This window comes from Merops nubicus, unplaced genomic scaffold, assembly GCF_000691845.1.
Source record: "Merops nubicus isolate BGI_N331 unplaced genomic scaffold, ASM69184v1 scaffold52434, whole genome shotgun sequence".
Lineage (NCBI taxonomy): Eukaryota > Metazoa > Chordata > Aves > Coraciiformes > Meropidae > Merops > Merops nubicus.
In genome coordinates this window covers 33,936-52,838 of record NW_008607342.1, presented here as the reverse complement: position 1 = coordinate 52,838, position 18,903 = coordinate 33,936, and the positions used below count along the sequence as shown (strand labels likewise).

Here is an 18,903-nt window from a genome sequence, read left to right as displayed (position 1 = left end):
CATGTCATCATAGTTCATTGCTGTGAAAATGACTGAATCACACTGTAAACAGTTGAAGCAATACCACCAGCATGGACTGAGAAGCTGTGGAAGCTGTTGAGCATGTGTTGTGAAGTGTGCATGTGTGTTTTTTAGGCGTGTAATTCAAGTGGTGGGGGTGGTGAGAAAGGAGTCTTGCGATGAAAGAAGAAACAGTGGAATCATCTGGAGGATTTTGTCTTCTGTCCAAGCACAAGCCCTGAACTGTTGTCTAGGTATTCCTGTATGGAGCCAGCTGCCCCCAAAATAGGGAACTTGTTCTGCCAGAAAATAAACCACAGTCTTGTCATGATCTACAAAATATCCCTTATACTGAAATGTTTGAGTATTTTAGTAGTAATCATGGCAGACACACAAGTGAAGTCTACTCTTTGTTGGCAGTGCAGTTTGCTGTATTTGAATTGTTTTGTTCTGTGCTTTTTTTGTTTGTTTGGTTTTTAAGAATATTTACAAATGAATTGTATCTAGTTTAATCCAGAGAAGCCAGAAATGCTATGTTAATATGGATAGGCATGTATTACTACTAACAGGATTTCAGGGAGTCATGGTTGCTTATTATTTAAGACTCATATCTTAAGGCTGAACACTTGGCTTCTTAATCGCTGTCCATCTCTGTAGACCACTGTGTGATGTAAATAAAGCAAGGCTGGAGAATCTGCTAAAACACCAGTGTAAATGGTAATGTAAATATGACTTTGGTTTCTGATAAAGGTAAAGCCTCAGAGCCTCACTTGGATTCCATGTTGCTCTAAATCAAATGTGACCCTACTGAACTGAAATCTGCATCAGGCTGCTGCATATCTGTTATATCTGGACTAACAAACGGTGGTAAACCTGGTCCCATCTGTGAGCTGCAGCTCTATCCTGGGTCTGCATCAGTTATGGTTTTCTAGTGGGGTGGCATCAATATGGATATTTTTTGGAAGCTGAGTCAAAACCAAGAACTTGGAAGCGAGATGATGCAAGTTGTACTTGCTTGTAGGTAATACAGTTATGTGCAACTAAAAAAATAAGACTGGGTTGTAGAAGCACATACAGAAATTGTCTCCTTAGATTGGAATATAAATAGGAGAACCTGAGCTGGTCACTGCAGGTTAACTGATGTTCTTAGGTTAGATACTGAAAGAATACAATCTATTTGAACCCCTACTGGATGCTCTGAGAAGGAGTATGGTTTTCTGCCTCTAAACCTTCTGTATTAAGAATGGCTTTTGTCCTATAGAAATTGCTTTGGAGGAGAAGCAAGACTTGGTGTTGTGTGTGTAGACAGCAGTGAATGCCGCTGTCTATGCTGAAGCCAGAGTTCTGCTATTCTTAGTTCTTGTCAGCTTCAGAGGGGGATTGTTACTTGCCTGAACCTCATTTACTGGTTTGTTTCCAGGGGACCTCACTTTGCTCTGAAAACCTGAACAGTTTTTCCGTAGAGTGGTTTCCTTGGCCTGGTCCCCCATGAGATGGTGAGCTTAGCAGATGTCTAGGGGGTTCCCTTATTGAAAGGGAAACTTAGTCTCTGTCATGAAGTAGGGCATGGGTTGGGCTGTGTGCTTTTGAGGGAAGACTTAGGAAGATGGAGTTATTTTCTTTACACACTCCCTTTTTTTCCCTTGTGCAGATGTTATATTTGTTCATGCCGGCTTGTACAAGCCTCTGATTTGTGTGCTGTCCTAGTGCTGCCAGGGATTAAACCTTTTGGAAATCAGCTTCCACAAGTAGACTAGACATGGTTCTGATGCTAAATTAATTTTACAAGCTCTTGTTTCAGGATGTTCAGCAGTACAGGGCAGCAACAGAGTCTTGATGTTTCGTGATTCCTAGAAACTATAGGAAAAGCTATTGTACAACTCTTTTTTTTCCCCATAGCTGTGTCCTGGTTACGCTCTGAATTGTGTGTAGGTAATTTCTTGGGAATCACAGTCCAGCTTTGAATTTTGTTAAGTGTCTGCTAGAGATCAGGACTTTTTGAGGAGCTGGCTGCTGAGGCCAGTAGCACTAGCAGTGCTGGGAACCAGCAGCTATGGGCAGTGAGATGGAGCTGGAGGAACGCGGCAGGAGGTAGAGGAACCCTGAGCTGGTAGATCTCAAATTGGGAAAGGGGGAGATGTTCACGACTGGGGGCCTTACGAAGAAGTGAATGGGTGAGGGATGGTGTAGGAGGAAGTGTCAGGGGGATGAGATGGTGGGAGGCACTGGGATATGCTGGGGAGCTGCAAGTGCAAGAATCTGAGATTAGGGGGGATGAAGGCTCCAGGACAGGAAGGGTTACAGTCTGCTTATGACATTGAAGTACCTGAACAATTTACTTAATTTGGGGAGCAGCCATATATGCTTAATCCTGTTCTCCCTACCTCTGTTCTCTCTTTCTGATCTCCAGGATACGGAATTGCCGCTCAGAAGTACAATCGTTCTTGCTTAGAATCCAGTGAAGGGCTGGAGCCCTTTAAATACCAGTCCCCTTACTTGAACATTTTTTCTTTATGACACTTTTCTCCTGTTTTGATGAAGCAGAGTATAGTTTGCTCACTTTATTAAAAATGCATTTCTCTTCCACCCTTCATTTTGACACCCGCTTCACTGCCTAAAAGGAAATAAAATGCTTGTTGGCAAGACTCCACCATTGAGTATTTGAGATTTATAAATACTTTCCTCTTCCTAATTACCTTTGAAATACGTTTGAACCTAACATTTCATTTTGGAAAAAAAAAAAAAGTGATGTACTGCTTCCTCTCTTCTATTCTTCAGTACCGCCTAAAATAGTTTGCATTTTTGGCCTGTTTCAGCAATAGCAGTTGCTGTGTGTTCCTGGGCAATGGAGAACAAGCTTCTTACACACTGAAAGAATAAGAGCACAAAATTTAGAGTATGGTTGACAAAAGTGTTATGCAGGACAGCACAGTGGAGTTGAGGAGACTGGCAGAAGGGAGAAAACAGGAGAACTAGCTCCTTGGGAAGAAATCTATTTAAACAGGAGCAGAATGCATTTATTTCTTGTGCCCTATTTCTGCAAGTGTTGTGTGGATTCATAGTCTTGTCCTAGAAATAAGATGGGTTTGTTTCTTCTCCTGTACCTATCCTTTACCTGCTGAGTAACTAGCAAACCAGATGACATAATGCTGCAGAGGCTGATGCCTCTGACATTCAGCCCCTTTCCCTGAATGTCCAGTTAACCAGGTACTGGATTATATAATTAATGACAGTCCTCCTGGCTAACCTTGTTTTCTTTGTCTCAGCACTCCTCCTTGTTTCAGAAACTTCCTCTCTTAGTTTCATTATGTTCTTGGAACTAGAATTAAGAGGGAGGAGCTGGCTGGCAAGGAAACCTATTCCTACATTTCACTCCTGGGCTTCAAAGTGTGGAGAGTCAGAAAGTCAAAAACTAAATATTTGGAGGATAAAGTCAGCAGTCATACAGAATTTGAAAATTGCAGTCTTCATCTGTTTGCAGTACAGAAAAGCTAGTTTAAAACTGCGTTAGCCCCTCAACCTCCTTGTCCCACCTTTCACGTGCATGTATCCTTCATATATCAGAGCTTGGTCGAAGTAGTTCAGGATTACAGTTTCCAGTGGAATTTTGAAGCCTTGAGAGTTCATCCATTGAAGCTCAACTTCTGCAGTATGTGTGTTAATATCCCATTGTGTGTAAATGAGGACTAGCTGATTACTTAATGATGTTTGTATATTATATGCTGTTACGCAGGTGTTAATCTTATAAAATGTGTTAATAACTGCTTGGTATTTACAAGTATCGGTTTGTTAGTCCTGCTCTGAATCTGTATTTGCATCTTGAACTCACATTCAGGGGTAAGCTTTGCTGTTTGTATCTTCAGTGTTTACTTTCTGTGTGAAACTGAGGTTAACAGGATCACTTGTTTTACTTTCCACATGCTTCGAAGTTTGTGTCCCAGTTCAGGAAACCATTCCTGGTCAAGATTGTTTATACCCATGCACTCTAGGCACAACCCTGTTACTGAACCAAGGCTTAGCTCTAGTAGTGCACATCCAGCTTGTCTTCATAAGCCCATATTCCTGCAGCTTTCCTTGTACAGACCTTCAAAGAAGTTGAAACTTCTATCAGTAACACTTTACATTTTTGCAGAGTTTTTCATCTCGGGGTTTCGGTGTGCTTGATGAAAAGGGGGCAGATGTTACCGGATGCCACTCTGCAAAATGAAGAAGCTGAAGAGGAAAGATTTAATTAACTGGAACAGAAATTACACAGTGAGTCAGTGCTGGGAGCAGAACAGAATTCGGGTCTGTTGGCTCCCACTGCTGCATCCCATCTGCAGTATCGCAGCATGGCTGTCCCAGGAGCTGCCCTGAGCTGCTCTCAGCACATTATGTTCTCATCTGCCAGCAGACAGGAAACATAGAAATGTCATTTAAGCAAAGAATTAACAATCACAAAATGAAGTGCTTGGAGTCGGTAGTTTGTGTTTTATTTCTCTGCTGCTAACTTCCTGCCATTGTTTTCCCACTCTGTAAAACAGGGTGATAGATTCCACCTACTTTGTTGGAAGAAGAGTTAATACTTTTTATCTGTGCTGGGTTGTGTAGGAGCTAAGTGTTCTTGCAGAGTTGTCACAGCATGTGCTTGCCTTTGGATGGGAAGGAAAGCAGTTTGATCTAAAGGAAGAATCTCAGAATGAAATCCTGAACCAATATTTCTCTGAAATAATAGAAAAATTAGTGCTTCCTACACATTAGAATAAGGCATCTCTTACTTCCTTTAGACTGTTTTAGAGTGAGTTTGCTGTTATGTAGAAATTCTTTCCTTAGTAGGTCTGTGGAACAGAATTCTGGATTTTTGTCCAGCACAGGTATAGCAAGGACCACAAGAAGTTGAAAGTGCCCAGGGACTTGGAAGTCACTGCTTTTTTAGAGGAAGATAAGGGAGATTTTACTTAAAGATATACTGTTCTTGATGTTTCCCCAGTTAAAAACAAAACAAAATAACCAAAAAGAATTAGTTCTGGCATAACTTTACTCTGTAAATCTTGTCTTTTTATTTTAATGCTCTTTCCAATGTCCCTGAGAGAGACCCTCTTGCATTCCGACATCACTTTGGAGGGAACGTGGTGGTTCAGACAGCTTCATACTCTGTTGTTTAGAGGACTACAGCCCTCTTACTTAGGGGTTTCATCTTCTCCCAGGCCTGTACTTCCCTTGTTTAGGGACTTGTTCCAAAGAGGTAGTCAGACCAGGTCTGACTCTTTTTTTTTTTTTTTTCCCTAGCAGCTTTCAAGCCCGCAGGTACATAGCCAGGCTCTGCTGGGAGAGGGGAGAGGAATGAGCAGGTGGCCGGACAGGTGACATAGGGTGCCGCTCAGCAATTTTTTGGGCTGGATTATGTCCAACCCCTCTCAGGGTGACTAGGCAGATGGGAGTCTTGTCCCACTTGTTCCTTTATCATGTTTGTCCCAGATACTAGCTGTTCTTCTGGGCCACCTTCTTTACTGTTTTGATTTTTTCAAATATTCCATCATTAGGCATGTGCAACGGGGTAGCTGGTCTTTCAGGCTGCCTCTGCATACCCTAAAAGTCAGCCTGCTGTTACACTGTTGAATAAAATCAATTTAACAAGTGAGGAGATTAATTTTTTTTCTCTCTGGTCCTGGTCACAGTTTTTCTAGGTGTGGTTTTAACAACTACGGACAATAAAAGTACCCTAAGCAACTTCAATTGGGTGCCTGGGATTTTATTTTTTAAGTAAATGGTCTTTTGTTAATCAAAAGAGCACTGTGTGTGCAAACCTGACTCAGCTGAGCTGTTCTACCTTTAGATATCACTTGGCTGGGAGAGTCACACTGAAAGCAAAATTGGTGATTTTAGTTTTATCCTTGATACAAAAGTAACAGCTTTGCTTTTAAAGGTGTTACTGTGAGCATGCTGTGGAGGAGCAAAGTCAGAAAGGTACGCTGTGGTGGAGGTGCCTACCTCTACCACAGCATTTGGTGGAGTGAGGGTGTATGTATAAGCCTACTTGCTTTTGTTTAGAATTAAATGGCCTCTGAAGAGGTTAAAAAGTATCTAGGGCTGAGTGCTGTTCAGTTGGTGTGGTTGGCTCCCTCCTACTGCCCATTGTTTAAAAGCTGTTAAGGCCACTTTGACAAAGGAGGATGAATTGTCCCGAAGTCATTATTTGAGAGCAGTGACCCAAGGAAATGGAGGAACTGTTGCTGCCTGTTAAACAACTCTTTTTTTATTTTAAGCTCTTAGCTAAGTGACTTGCTTTGTTTAAAATCTTTTGTATTTCTAGTAGTATTGGAGTATTCTATATGCCACACCCTGTAATCTTTTTTTTTTTTTTTGATGTTGTTAAATATCTCTCTCTCACTGCTGCTTTAATAGAGACAAAGTCCTGGTGCAGCAGTTTCTTCCCCTTCTTAGGCTGGTAGCTACAGCCTGAGAATCTGCTTTTACTCCGTATTTGTGTTGTGGCGTATGGGGAGTGCCAGTTACCGGCTGTTTCAGTGGGTTCTCTCTAAGCCAGCTCTTTTGCCGAGTTGCTTCATGAAACCTATAAAACCTGTTGGTGAACAGAGACCCTGCAGTCCATTGTACTGGTGGGGAGGCAGGTTTTCTCTCACACACTTTGTATGCTTCTGATTCTTAAACTTTGGTTAGGTGATGGATGTCTCTTTGCCTGAGCAATCAGCAGATCACAAAGATATAAGTAGTCCTTGCCACAAAACAGCATGCCATTAGTGGGAAGGTTTCTGTAGAAATACCACTGGGTACTAAAGGAAGTGTGTTTCCCTTTTGCCATTGGTCTCCAGCCTGATTGATCTTCCTCTGACAACAGTCTCTCCAGAGCTTCCTTTTGGTTCCATGAATTCACATAGAAGATACCCAGTGTGGCCTCTTTTTCCCCTTCTGCCTCTAAGCTACACTGATATTGGGGTACAGAACAAAGCTTCTCAGACAGACACAGTGATTGAACTCTGATCTCCCCTTTGCAACACCAACCTCTGCTAAATTTTTCCTGGAGAGAGAAAATGGAGTCTGTGCGCAGTCATCTTTGAGTGTCAGATGGCCTTAATCCAACTTATATTTATTTACTGAGTTTCTTCCTGCTTCCCATGTCCTCCTTATAAATGACAGAGCGTTTTATGCAAAGTGAATTGCTGGATTCTCAGCTATAAGTGGTAGCTCTGCTAAGAGCCTTAATAGCAGCAGGTATTGAATGAATCATAGTCCATAAATTCTGCTGTCTACACGGATGTTTTTTCCAGAGGTGGTAGCAGCGGTAGTATGAAGAAAAAAAAAGTTGTGTAGTAGCCCATACTGTGGACTGGTTGAAAACTCTGCAGAGCCATTGTTCCAGCTCATTTCGTGTGCACTTAAACATGTTTCCTGAAGTGGGGTTGAGGTTGCTCATTCTCCTCTCCCCGCTTCACACCCGCCTTGTTTTCCAGAACTGCTAATGCACCTCTTCTGTCGTGAAATGACAAACTTAAAATAAACGCAGTTATACAAGTCTTGTGGGAAGAACTGGTTGTCTGTCTCTGCATCAGATCTAGAGCTCCCGTGAGGAACCAAGTAAGAGTGACTGGACCAACCACCTCTGCTCTCTGAATCGTATGTCTGTAATACAGCCATACAACAGAAATATTTGAGGAGACAGGTAGGAAATAAGAGGAAGAGCAGATGTAGAGTGACAGATCCCAAGGTGATGTCCCTGTCTCCATGGAAAATTAATCCTTCTCAAAGTTAAAGATGATGATTCGTCTCTTCAATGGCAACTGAATAGAAATTGTTAGTTGGCTGTGTTCACTGTTGTCTACATGAAGTAATTAAAGAGTCTGCTGTAGTTCAGAGGAATGTATGTAGCCTAAAATGAATTTATTTAGAATGTCTAGATGGTAAATGCTTTTGAAGAAAAAGAGTAGATGTTTTCTAACCCGCTATCAGACAGAGCTGTCCCAAGATGACTCTTATCAAAGTTGAAATGGGTGCTGGCATAGGCCTGACTGTCCAGGGGTATGTTTGACAACTGCCCTCCTCTTTGTGTGCCTTCCACAGTGCATGTAGTTTTCATCTAAAGCAGTCTGGGATTGTTGTTTTGAATGAATCTACCTTCCTAGAAATGCACAGTCTATCTACCTGACAAAGAAACCCTGTATAATTAAGAGTGCTTTATCTTCTTTTGACAAAGAGCACCTACCTTCTGAGAAATGTGTTTCTTAAAGCTTCATGTGTCTACTCTGTGTGGGATACCTCTGTATTGTTATACTTCTCAAATGTGGCAAGTGGAGAAACAGAAGGGAAAACAAGTTTGGAGAACAGCTTTCACTCACTCACATTCCCCTGTGCAGGGGCAAGGAAACATTTCTTGCATGAAGTAGTTCTTTAAAGCCAGCTTAATCTTGTTTCACTTTGTAGAGCAGGGAGCTTGGCCTACAAATTTGGTGTTTGCTGGTGTACTGGGTTTTAGAGCTTGGTTTCTGGACGTACGAATGGGTCGGTGGTTTTAGTGTGACAGTCCTGATTTTGAAAAGGTTCTGGAAAGGCAGAGTTATTCCTGCGTTCTGACTTACTCAGCTCTCCTGGGAGTGAATTAACCTGTACTGCAGATGTGTAAATACTGTGTGAGAAGAAGGAATCTCAACAGCAATCTGAGCGATACAGCCCTATCAATTTCCCACAGCCTCCCACTGAAGTGCTGACTGCCACAGAGTTTATGACTGAACAGAGTTTATGATTTCTTTGCTCCCTTGTGCTGTGATTTAAACTTGAGCCCTTGACCAAGGGCTTTTGTTGGTCCTTTAAACCATCTCAGATTGGGAATGTGTGTTACTCTTCATTTCTTCAGACAACCAGTCTGTCCCTCTTTGTGTCGTAGGTGCCTTGCCTTTCTCTTTTTCTATCTGAAAAATTGAGAGCAGTTGTTTCTTACCAAGAAGGGAGCAATCAGGGATGGATTTTTTGCTGGTTGTAGAAGACCTTTGAGACAGTTCAGTCTGCAAGGCTCCACCAGCTGTCTCACTCTTAGCTGAATTTCCCCCTTTATCTTGGAAACCCCAGGGATGCCTCCCCCACACCCTTTTTCTCCTCTTTGCGATACATTATGGTATCTGATAGGTTGTGATGGAGACATTGCTCGCTACTCATAACAAATGAGCACTTGTCCAGCACTTAGTCTCCAACATGCAGCATACTGGAACACAGACACTGGCTCCTCAGTTCTTCCTGTTTCTTACTGCAGTAACAACATAATTGTTATAGTATTTTCAAAGTTATCTTTTGTATCTGTACTTGATAATTCCCCCTCAGTCTAGTCAAATCTGCTGTGAACTTGTTAGTTGTTTGGTTAAGTTAATAGTGAAGATATGTTTCTGCTGTTAAATGCGGTGTTCTTGCAAGTCACTTCAAGTAGAGTTATTTGCTAGTGAAGCAAGTTGGTTTGGCAGCACCAGGCTGTCTCTTTTGTCAACGAGATCGCAAAGCTACTGATATGTAATGAAATTAAAGCTAGTTGTTCACTGTGCACTGAACTTGTTACTGAGAGTAATGTCATCAGGAATTAGTGACCTCAACTTCAAATGTATGTGCTAAAAAAAAATAGATAGCACTTCTAAAAGCTGGTTAGTATGGGAGGTGGAGAATGAAGTGTTGTTTCGACACCCGAATTATACTGTCTGATTCACAGCCATGGACCCTTGCTGCGAAGACAAGATGACATGATGTATTTACACCACTGTTGACCTGCTAAAGGTGGAATGTCAGTCATGATATTGGTGTTTTTAATTTTTTTAAATTGTCTTTGACAGAAATGTAATTTGCTGTAATTGATCATGTCCTCTAAACACCACCCTTCAGTACATGCTGCAGAGGTACCTACAATAGAGCCAGTATGCTTCAAAGGGCAACTAATGCTTAAATATTCAGTTCTTCTGAGGAAAAACATAGTCTGCCTGAAGAACAGAAATGTTTTCCCCTTGTCTGTAAGCTTTAAAGCTAAATTTCTGAATCATATGAGGAGTGGAAAGGGATGAAAATGAGTCTGTTTGCTGCTGACTTATTATGATGCCTGAATTCTGTTCTATGACCAAGTGTCATTCATGACAGTGAAGGTGTCGCACTTTTGCTTGACCGCTTGATTAACTGGAGTCCAAAATACAGTCCAAGAGGTGCAAGCAATCTTTCCCTTGTCCCTTAGTTAAAACAGTAAAAACAGACCTTGTGGAAGAGTGGATGAAAACATCCCACGGTTGCTCGTTCCATAGTTGTTTCAGTGCTCCACAGACAGAGGTGAAGCCCCTGCTCTCTCTTTGCAGTGGCTCCCTGCAGCAAGTCAGTAATGTAGGGGGATGGAGAAGCTGTGCTCTGAGTGTCTGCCCTTAGTGCCACGGCCACTGCATTGCTCCTTTGTTTGTACCACGGAGGGGTGGGCACCCTTGAGGATTGCAATAAATGCTCTAAATTGAAGAAGGAGTTAGTGTTCATCCTTCTGTGATATGAATTAATTAGGTATCAGAGCTTCCATTTGCTACAAAACATTAAAATTTAACTGCTGTCTAGTTCTATTTATATATATATTTTTTTTATTGCGTTGTTTGCTTCCTGCTCATGAGAAAGCTAACAGCATCTTACAAAGGTATTACCGTAGTATTTTACTGAAGCTCTTCTCAAACAACAAAGATGTCAGAGAAGACTTTTCTGTTCGGTGGGATGGTAATCTTAAGTGAAATAATGTGTTCATTACTTCATTTCCGGAAATATTTCAGATCCAGACTTGAAGCTGTTCAGGTGTATATAAAGCATGCCCTGGCAGGAAGCCCTGCCCACAGCAGCTCCTGCTGAGGGAGTGAGCTCATGCCTGTTCTCAGGGTAGGCATTTCAAGTGTCTACTCTAGAAAAAAACCCACAGTGTTTGGGTAGACATCTTCTGCCCTTCTTGTCACCTGTCTTGTGCTGTCAATCAGATTTGAAAGGAAAGCTGGGAATCACCCCAGGGCTGTTGATGTCAGCTTGCTTCCTTCTGCTAGGTTTGACCTACCCTTGGCTCTGCATAGCCAGCCTTGGACATGATTGTGGCTGTCCTGCTCATATGAGCCCTACTGTATCAGGCTCTGGTTCAATAAACACTTTGATGCTTTCTGTGTCTCTAAGAGATCCCAGAAAGTGAACATTAAGAGCATAAACTTCCATCTGAAGAAAAAATTTTTAATAGCAACAGCCCTTTTTAGTCTAGATACAGCTTTTGCAGTCCTTCTAATACTGACTGGCACTTGAAAGCCACCCTTTTCTTTGGCTCCATAGAGGTACACCCATCTGCAATTTTACTTTGCCATTCACTTGTGCAGCTGCAATAAGATGAGACCAAATGTGTGATTTCTGTGCTTCTGGGAGGACTGTTGCACACCTGTCCATCAGGCAATTGGACTCCTGCCTCAGACCTGGCTTAATGATGCTCAGATTTGCAAATTCTCTGTTTGAACCCTTTTAGGAATGATCCTTGTGCTGCTCTTCTTTACAATGCTGTTCTACCAGTTTGTTGACATTATCATGAGGAAGGTGAAAAGATTTTTGTCCTGTCAGCTTTGGATTGAGAAGAAAGTATTGTAGCATTCCCTCATGTTAGTTATGAATATTGGTTCCTGTGAAACTCTGACACTGCTGAACAGCCTTTTTTTATTTCTTTGTTAGCAACCGTGCTCTGCTTTGAAAGACAATACAATAGAGACATGAGATGTGTCAGGAAATTCCTTTGTTATACTGCTGACAGCCTAGTTCTATCTTTAGCTTTGTATTCTGGTATTCCAAGGCCCAGCCTTCCATTTATGAGGATAGTATGACCTGGAGGAAGAACTTTCCTAGCAGAAAGTTTGTTTTTTCCACTCTGCGACTATTTGTTAACTCAGAGATATTACTCTGCCTTACAAGTCTTGCCTTTCTGAGTGAAGGAAGAAAGTTGCTAGAAGCTATATATAAAAACATGCTGCCTGTCGTGTGCAAACTGGACGTGTGCATGCTTTGTAAGCGTCAGGTGATACATCCCTGCGTGAAAGGGGGTCGACTGCTGTACAGTACTGCATGTTAAGAGAGTTGACTTAGCAGTTACTGCGAGGCACTGAACGTGCTGTAACTCCACACCCTGCTTTCTCATGGCCAGTTAAGATATGGCTACAGGACTATCAAAAGTGGATATTCACAGTGTAGTGCCGTGTGTCTTGCTGTGTTACAAGCCGCCTGGTAAAACCTTTCTGGACATCCAGTCCTCCTCCAACATCAGTAGGAGCTTCCACTGCTTTGAATGTGCCACTATCCAAAATCTTTAAGGCAGCTTTTGCAATGTGCAGCGCACGAAGTTCCTCTCTGTTCCCAGGGTACAAATACTCTTCCAAATGACACAATGCCTCAGGAACCTGGAGGCTTATTGGAATTTTTACTGCAGGTACTTTCAGGAACGTTTGACCTGAGGGCAAGTAAAACCTGTTCCCCTTTACCATGGGTACAACTCCATGGCCTCCTCCCTCATCCATTACAAATCATTTGTGGTGTCTAACCCTCATTCTTTTCTCTTCCCAGGACAGTGTAACTGATCCCCTGAAAACCTATGTCAAAAGGAGAACGCTTTGTCTAGTGGAGTCTAAAAGTTAATCAGATTTTTAACTCCTGGTTAAAAGGTCTGGTAGGAGCTATGGCTTTCACAAGCCTCAGTACAAGAAGTACTTTCTCAAGCTGTGGCCCGGTACCCTGAAGATTATTGTTCCTTTGCCAAAGTATAAACCTCTTCCTAATCCAGAGCATGTCTTTTCCAAGCAAATGAGTGTTCTGCCAGGATGCTTGCACATAGCCAGTCCTTTTTCTTTTGGTCCGATCGTCTTTTGGACTTTACTGGTATCACGTGTCAGGGAGTAAAATCTATCTAGCAGTGTTTATCTCTTATTCCAAACTTGTTTTTTTCAATTCCCTTGCTGTTAACTGTGATCATTTCAGCATCCTTCTGCAAGCTTAAATATACCTGACCTGCTTGCTGTCCCTTCTGCTGCTTGAGTCAGGGTCTGGATGTCAGCCTTCAAGCTTCTGCAATCATCCATAAGATCTTAACTGAGCTTTCCTCCTTCCTCCCTACCATCCAGTCTGCTCTTGTGTCTTTTGCATACATTGTCCACTCTTGATTCTGTGTTATTCTGTAGTGACTGTCCTTATCTAAAACTGTGCTAATTCTACAAAATAAAGCCATTAAAGCTTTATGCAGTTCTCCTGGGTTGTTCTATACGCTTCTTGCACGTGTCCCCAGACTGTGCATTCAAGGCTGGGACGTTGTTTGCCTAGCAAGCTCTGTACACTCACTGTGCTCATACCTTAACTGATCCTTAAAGTGCTTTAAGGGCCTCATGGGACAGCTGTTGCAGATGTGCTGTACTGTGTGTGCAGGGAGGCCTGAGCATGTAAGTATGAACCCGAGAGGTGTGATCCAAGAGGTGGTAAGCAGAATAGCACAGAGATGGTGGACTGGCTCTTAAAGCCAGTTGATAAATATGGCTGGAGCCACTGATCACTTTTTGTGGTGTCTTTGCCTCATCTTACCTTACTTATGTCATGTAAAACTTATTTTGTGAGGTTTGGGTGTTACTTATGTGATTAAAATGGCAGTCAGAAAGGAGTGGACCCTGCCATGACATCAGCTTTCCACTGAGTTATTTAAAAAGCTAGATTTTTATTTTTTTGAGTCCTGTGATGGGTCATCATACTAGTAAATATTTCTCATTGTAAGAACAAACTTCCTTTTATAGTATCCACATGCTGCTGTCTTTACTGAATCCATCAGAGAGCTATTTCCTATTTCTAGGTGTTCACTCACACTCAGCAGCTCTTGTGTGCTCATGTGCTCTCTTTTTCTTTCTCAGCTTTTTTAGCCTTGTTGATCTATTATTGTGACCTCGGCGAGACGTCGCCAGCTTTCAGTGCTTAGTGGCTGTGAGCAGGAACCATCAGCTACTTCCTCTGCCTGCGAGACCATGATGTCATCAGCTACTCTGGGCTGCTTTACCATCTGCTGCTGCAGTTGCTTTGGTGTATGTGGAAAGAATGTAAACAACACTTTCCAGATGTTCTCAGAGCAGCAGGAGAGCCATAAATGGGCTGTTTGGTTCAGGAATATTACTAAACTGTTCAGGAGATGGCAGTGAGTAGAGTCACGAAAACATACAGCTCCATGTGTATCCTACACAGCACACTCTGACAACCAAGTGCATCGCAGTGGGTTGTTGGAACAGTTAAGTTATTACATAGCTTGTTCTTCCCCTCTAACCTTCCTACAGCTTCAGCTCCTGAAAGAAAGACAGCAACAATGGCCATCTAATCTAATGCAAAGGAAATGGTGTTTTGTTCACTCAGTGCCTCCACGCTGGAAGTGATCTCAACAGATGAGGAGTGAAGAAAAGAAAGATTATCTAGTTTTGAGACTCTCAGTATAGTATTTGCTGTAGTAGGGAACTGCTGAATAAACATGGGGGTGTTTCATTTTGGTGCAGTATAGAATAGGAATTTGGAAGCCAGTTTCTCTTGTGCCTCTCCAGGGCTGGAAAAGTATCAAATCTCACCCACTTGTGGTATAGCCAAACAACAATCTATTTTGGGGGAGAACCAGTCACTTCCTTCTTTAAGGGGTGTGTGTGAGTTTTTAATGCATTAATTAATTTTTATTGAGTGGTGGAAAAACTGATGTCAGAGCTGCATTGCGGCTGGACGCGCAGGAACACGAGGTTGTAGGAAATAATACAGCTAACGTTATAAGGGCAGTGTAAGTTTAACCATGGAGAGTTTAAAATAGCAAAACGGAGCCATATGGATATTAAAAGATATGAGTGAATCAAAACAACAAACTATTATTAAACTGGATTTGCTGAGGGAGTAGCAAAGTGCTTGGGTTAATTTCTCAAGTGTATCAGGTGTCCAAGAGTAGGTTTCTTGTCTCAATGCCCTCATCTCTGACTTCGGAATTGTCAATTTCTGGCTATTGCAGGATGCAAACTCCAAGGGGTGATACAAGTTGTGTCTCACTGATTTATTTTTCTTTGCCAAGCCTCTTTATTCAGTAGTCTGTAGACTATCCTTTTCCTTTTATGGTGATCTATAAACTTGTCCAGCATTGACTACTTCTCTGGCACCTCTCACAGTTCAGATTGCACAGATCCATGACAGCAAGGCAGAGGGAGGTGGAGAGAAGTGCTTTGGAAATTGGAGCCAAAAAGGAACGCAGTTACATAATTGCACAAATGAAAAATGTTGTGTGTGGTGGGGTTGGTTTTTTTTTTTTGTTTTTTTTTTTTTTTTTCTTCTCATATCCTTCTGCAAACTGAAAAAAATGTTGGAAAGCTGGATGGAAAAACTTCAGCTGGATGGAAAATCATTCATCCCTGTGGGGACATGAAATACATCGAAATGTTCCACCTGTTTTATGGCTGTTGCTTTTCCTCTTTCAGGTTTGACATCTACAGGAAGGTGCCAAAAGACCTTACACAGCCAACCTACACAGGGGCTATTAGTAAGTAACACTTCTTTTTTGTGTCCTTGCATACCCCTGGTCTAAAATTAAAGATTGTTTGGCTTCTCTGTCTCCAGGGAATTTTTTTTAAGAGATATTAAACAATGGAAAGGTCTATGCTGAGATAGATCATTTTGCTCACTCACACTGAGGAGCAAAGTAGTTTGCATGGATTCAGAATCTCAACAACAAAAAATAGTGAAAATACTCTGCCAGGAAAGGGAGCTCCTAAAAACTATTGCTGAAATACCCACTCTGCTAGCCACTGAAGTATCCAGAGAGCTTTTTGATGGTGTCTTCCCATGAACAGAAGCTGAGAGACTGCTCCAAGTGCTGGTGTGGGGGATGACTGCAAATTTTTTTACCTCTCTCTGATAGGCATCCCCTCAGTCAGTGTGAAAAACAACTGGTAGCAGTTGGGTTCGGTTAGTGTACCCAGGTGGTTGCCTGCTGAAGAGACTTGAGGAACCAAACTACTGCAAACAGGGAATCCAGGTTCTGGATTGGTAAGGAGCAGTGTGGGTGGCAATATGTGGTGGCCAGTGGTGGAGATGCTTTGGACCACATATCTCTCACAACATACTCAAGGGATTCACCTGATAGGCGGAACTAATGAACAGATCTTATTTTGTTATTTGTCATACTTTTAAAGAAGAAAAATTGCTTGGTCAGAAGCCACCGATAGCAATCCACTCTCACTCCCATGTATCAATACGCAGACTTGAGCTGATCTAAATCTCTTGCCCTGGGCCCTTTTTCCTTCCTTCCTCCTCCTGAGGGAGGCTGTAGGCTGAGTAATGTGATTTCACACAGTTATAAGCAGCGAGTGCAATGTGCAGAGCGGTAAACATTGATCAGGTTGGTCCTGCCAGGCCTGTAATTAGCCACCTAATGCAGTTTTCCTGCCCCATTGAACAGGGACTTCCTTTCATCGTGTAGCCGTGCTCCCTTTGTCCATTCTTGTAGATGGGTCAGTAGCCTTGTATGTCATTGCTGACGTGAATGATGTCATATCCCTTGGTGACGGCAGGCATCAGATAGAACTGAGTCAGTACCAGTGAATCAATGGATACAAAGGAAAGCCCTTTGTGAGCTAAAGAAACCCTTCGCTCCTTACTGTGAGGATGACTGAAGACTGGAACAGGTTGTCCAGGGCAGTGTAGAGTCTTCGTCTTTGGACATACTCAAAACAACTAGATCTAGCCCTGAGCAACCTGCTTTGGCTCACCCTGCTTTGAGCAGGGGAGTTGGACGGGATGGTCTCCAGAGGGCCCTGCCGGCCTCAACTATTCTGTGCTTTTGTGGAGACAGCCCATTACTTTAAATATTTACTTTCAGAGAGTCCTTGTCCTCTGTGTTCTCCTGACCACTGAATTGCCTGTATGTTAACTCCACTTTAGGTTTTCTGTAACTGTGAACAAAGAGCTTGAATAAAACTGTTTGCTAATTTCGAGGTGTATGAGATTTAGTGTGTTGAAAGAACCCTTTGAACTTGTCAGTGATCCTGCCTTCTCCTTTGTTTTGGAAACTAAGAGTTCCCACACTATAACTGGGCTCCCTTTGAGAATTTGTCTTGTTATGAATCACCTGTAAAAGAGTATGTTTTAGAAACAAAAAAAACCATCAAAGGTCATCCAGTGTTAGGCTTTCTGATCCGCAGTAAACAGCTCAAGTGATAAGTCTGTTGTGGGAAGGCTTGAAGGCTGTGACTCTTACTTAAAATTATTAGCTGACTTATTTTTCTCTATTGTTATTTGCAGCTTCTCAAGCTTTGATTTTCTTCTCTAACTGGTTCTCCTTCTTTTTGTCAGTGCTTTTAGACAGACTGATACAAGCTTTTGAACCACACTGGCAGCCGAGGAGCTGTGGTGGCTTTACATGTGAGGATCTTTTGTGCGGCTTTCTGTCTGACCAAGCCTGTAACTTGTAATTTGAAAGCCAGTAATCTTCGGTGTTGTAGGAGGCCATGAATGAGATCAGCCCATTGCCCTGCCAGTCTGAAGCCTGGGAAGGTGGCTTGATTTTGTGATAAATGCTTTAGGGGAGACAGCTTGTAATAACACTGGGGGCTTGGGTAGGAAAAGGTTCTGCCTGTCAAAAAAAAAATCTTTCAGGGTCTAGTAAATATGTGAAATTACTATGGCTGCAGATGTGTTTTGGCTTTAAGTCCTCCAAGTTTTACAGAGCAGGTATAAAACAGTCTGTAGTAGCCAACTATTAATTTAGGCCCTTCCCATGTGATTTCTGCTGAAACTTTAGTCAGTGTCACTTCTGGTGCTGAAGGATTTCTGGAATAGGAATGGATTTGTGGTAGGATTTGTACAGATGCTTTCGGATTGTAAAAAGACTTTTTTAAAAAAAGTTTGATGTTTATTAGGGAAGAAGGCATAGATCAGATTACAGAAGAAAAGGGATGGAAAATAGCAACTCTGCTTCTGGCCACCAGGGCTGAGGTGGCCAGCTCTTCTAGGAAAGAAGCAGCTCAGGGACAGTAAGCATTAAGGGTCTGTTGGTGGAAAAGAGCAGGCGATCTTGAACAGAAGCAAGTTCAGAAGTCAACTGGAGGGTTATTGAAGCCTTCTATTACATATGGTTTTGTAATTTCAAAAGTTGCAGTCAGAATGACATATAAGATATGCCAGGTCTGTGTAGCAACTCTTCCAGCTACTCAAAATCAGTAGGAACGAAGGAACTAGGAACAGTCCACTGCAGTTTGCTGGAGTGAAGTTTGTATCAAACAATATTCCCACTGTTGTGGACATTAAAAATATCTTCTTTCCGGCAGCATTGTGATCCCTGTGCCACTCAGCCAGTCATGTCATTGTTGTCCCTCTTCCACCAAGTGTTTGTGTCAGTCTTTGCAGGCCTTCCCACTCCTATCTAGCGTGTCTTTGATGCCAGCACACGGCCATTCTAACAGACCTGACTAACGTGGTGACCACTTGGCCATGTTTGGGTATGCAGGCAGCAGCAGCACATGCCCTGGCTGGCTGACAGTTGGCATCTGGCTGGACAGGAGCAGTCTGACTTCTTGAGAGAGGAGCCTGCAACTTGGACAGCTGCTGTAGCAATCCTATTTAACGGTCAGTGTGGATGCATAGTTTGCATGCACATGTTGTTTGCACACATAGTAATGTTATCCAGAAATACTCTGTGCTGTTTGGAGGCTGGAGTTTTAAATACGCATCAGGAAATATCAAAGTTATGATTCACACAGCATCTGTAACGAGACCCGTTCCTTGCACTTTATAGCCGTTTGCTCCATTGAATAATAAATACTATTAATTTTATGCCTTAATATAGGCATGGATCCATGGTCTCAGTCTGTATGATGCATTTAAACTCTGAATTTTTTTCATGTCTTGTGGGGT

The 18,903-nt window shown here is 42.3% G+C and overlaps 1 protein-coding gene across 1 annotated transcript in view; it reads left to right on the top strand.

Annotated features, from left to right (window-relative positions):
- Positions 1–7,963: 7,963 nt before the first annotated feature.
- The window catches only part of ERGIC1 (endoplasmic reticulum-golgi intermediate compartment (ERGIC) 1), a 40,991-nt gene continuing 30,051 nt past the window's right edge, over positions 7,964–18,903 (top strand). The window contains exons 1-2 of the mRNA XM_008939895.1: positions 7,964–8,016; positions 15,471–15,532. Of these exons, the coding sequence (XP_008938143.1) occupies positions 7,964–8,016; positions 15,471–15,532 (115 nt within the window). The remainder of the gene's footprint in view (positions 8,017–15,470; positions 15,533–18,903) is intronic.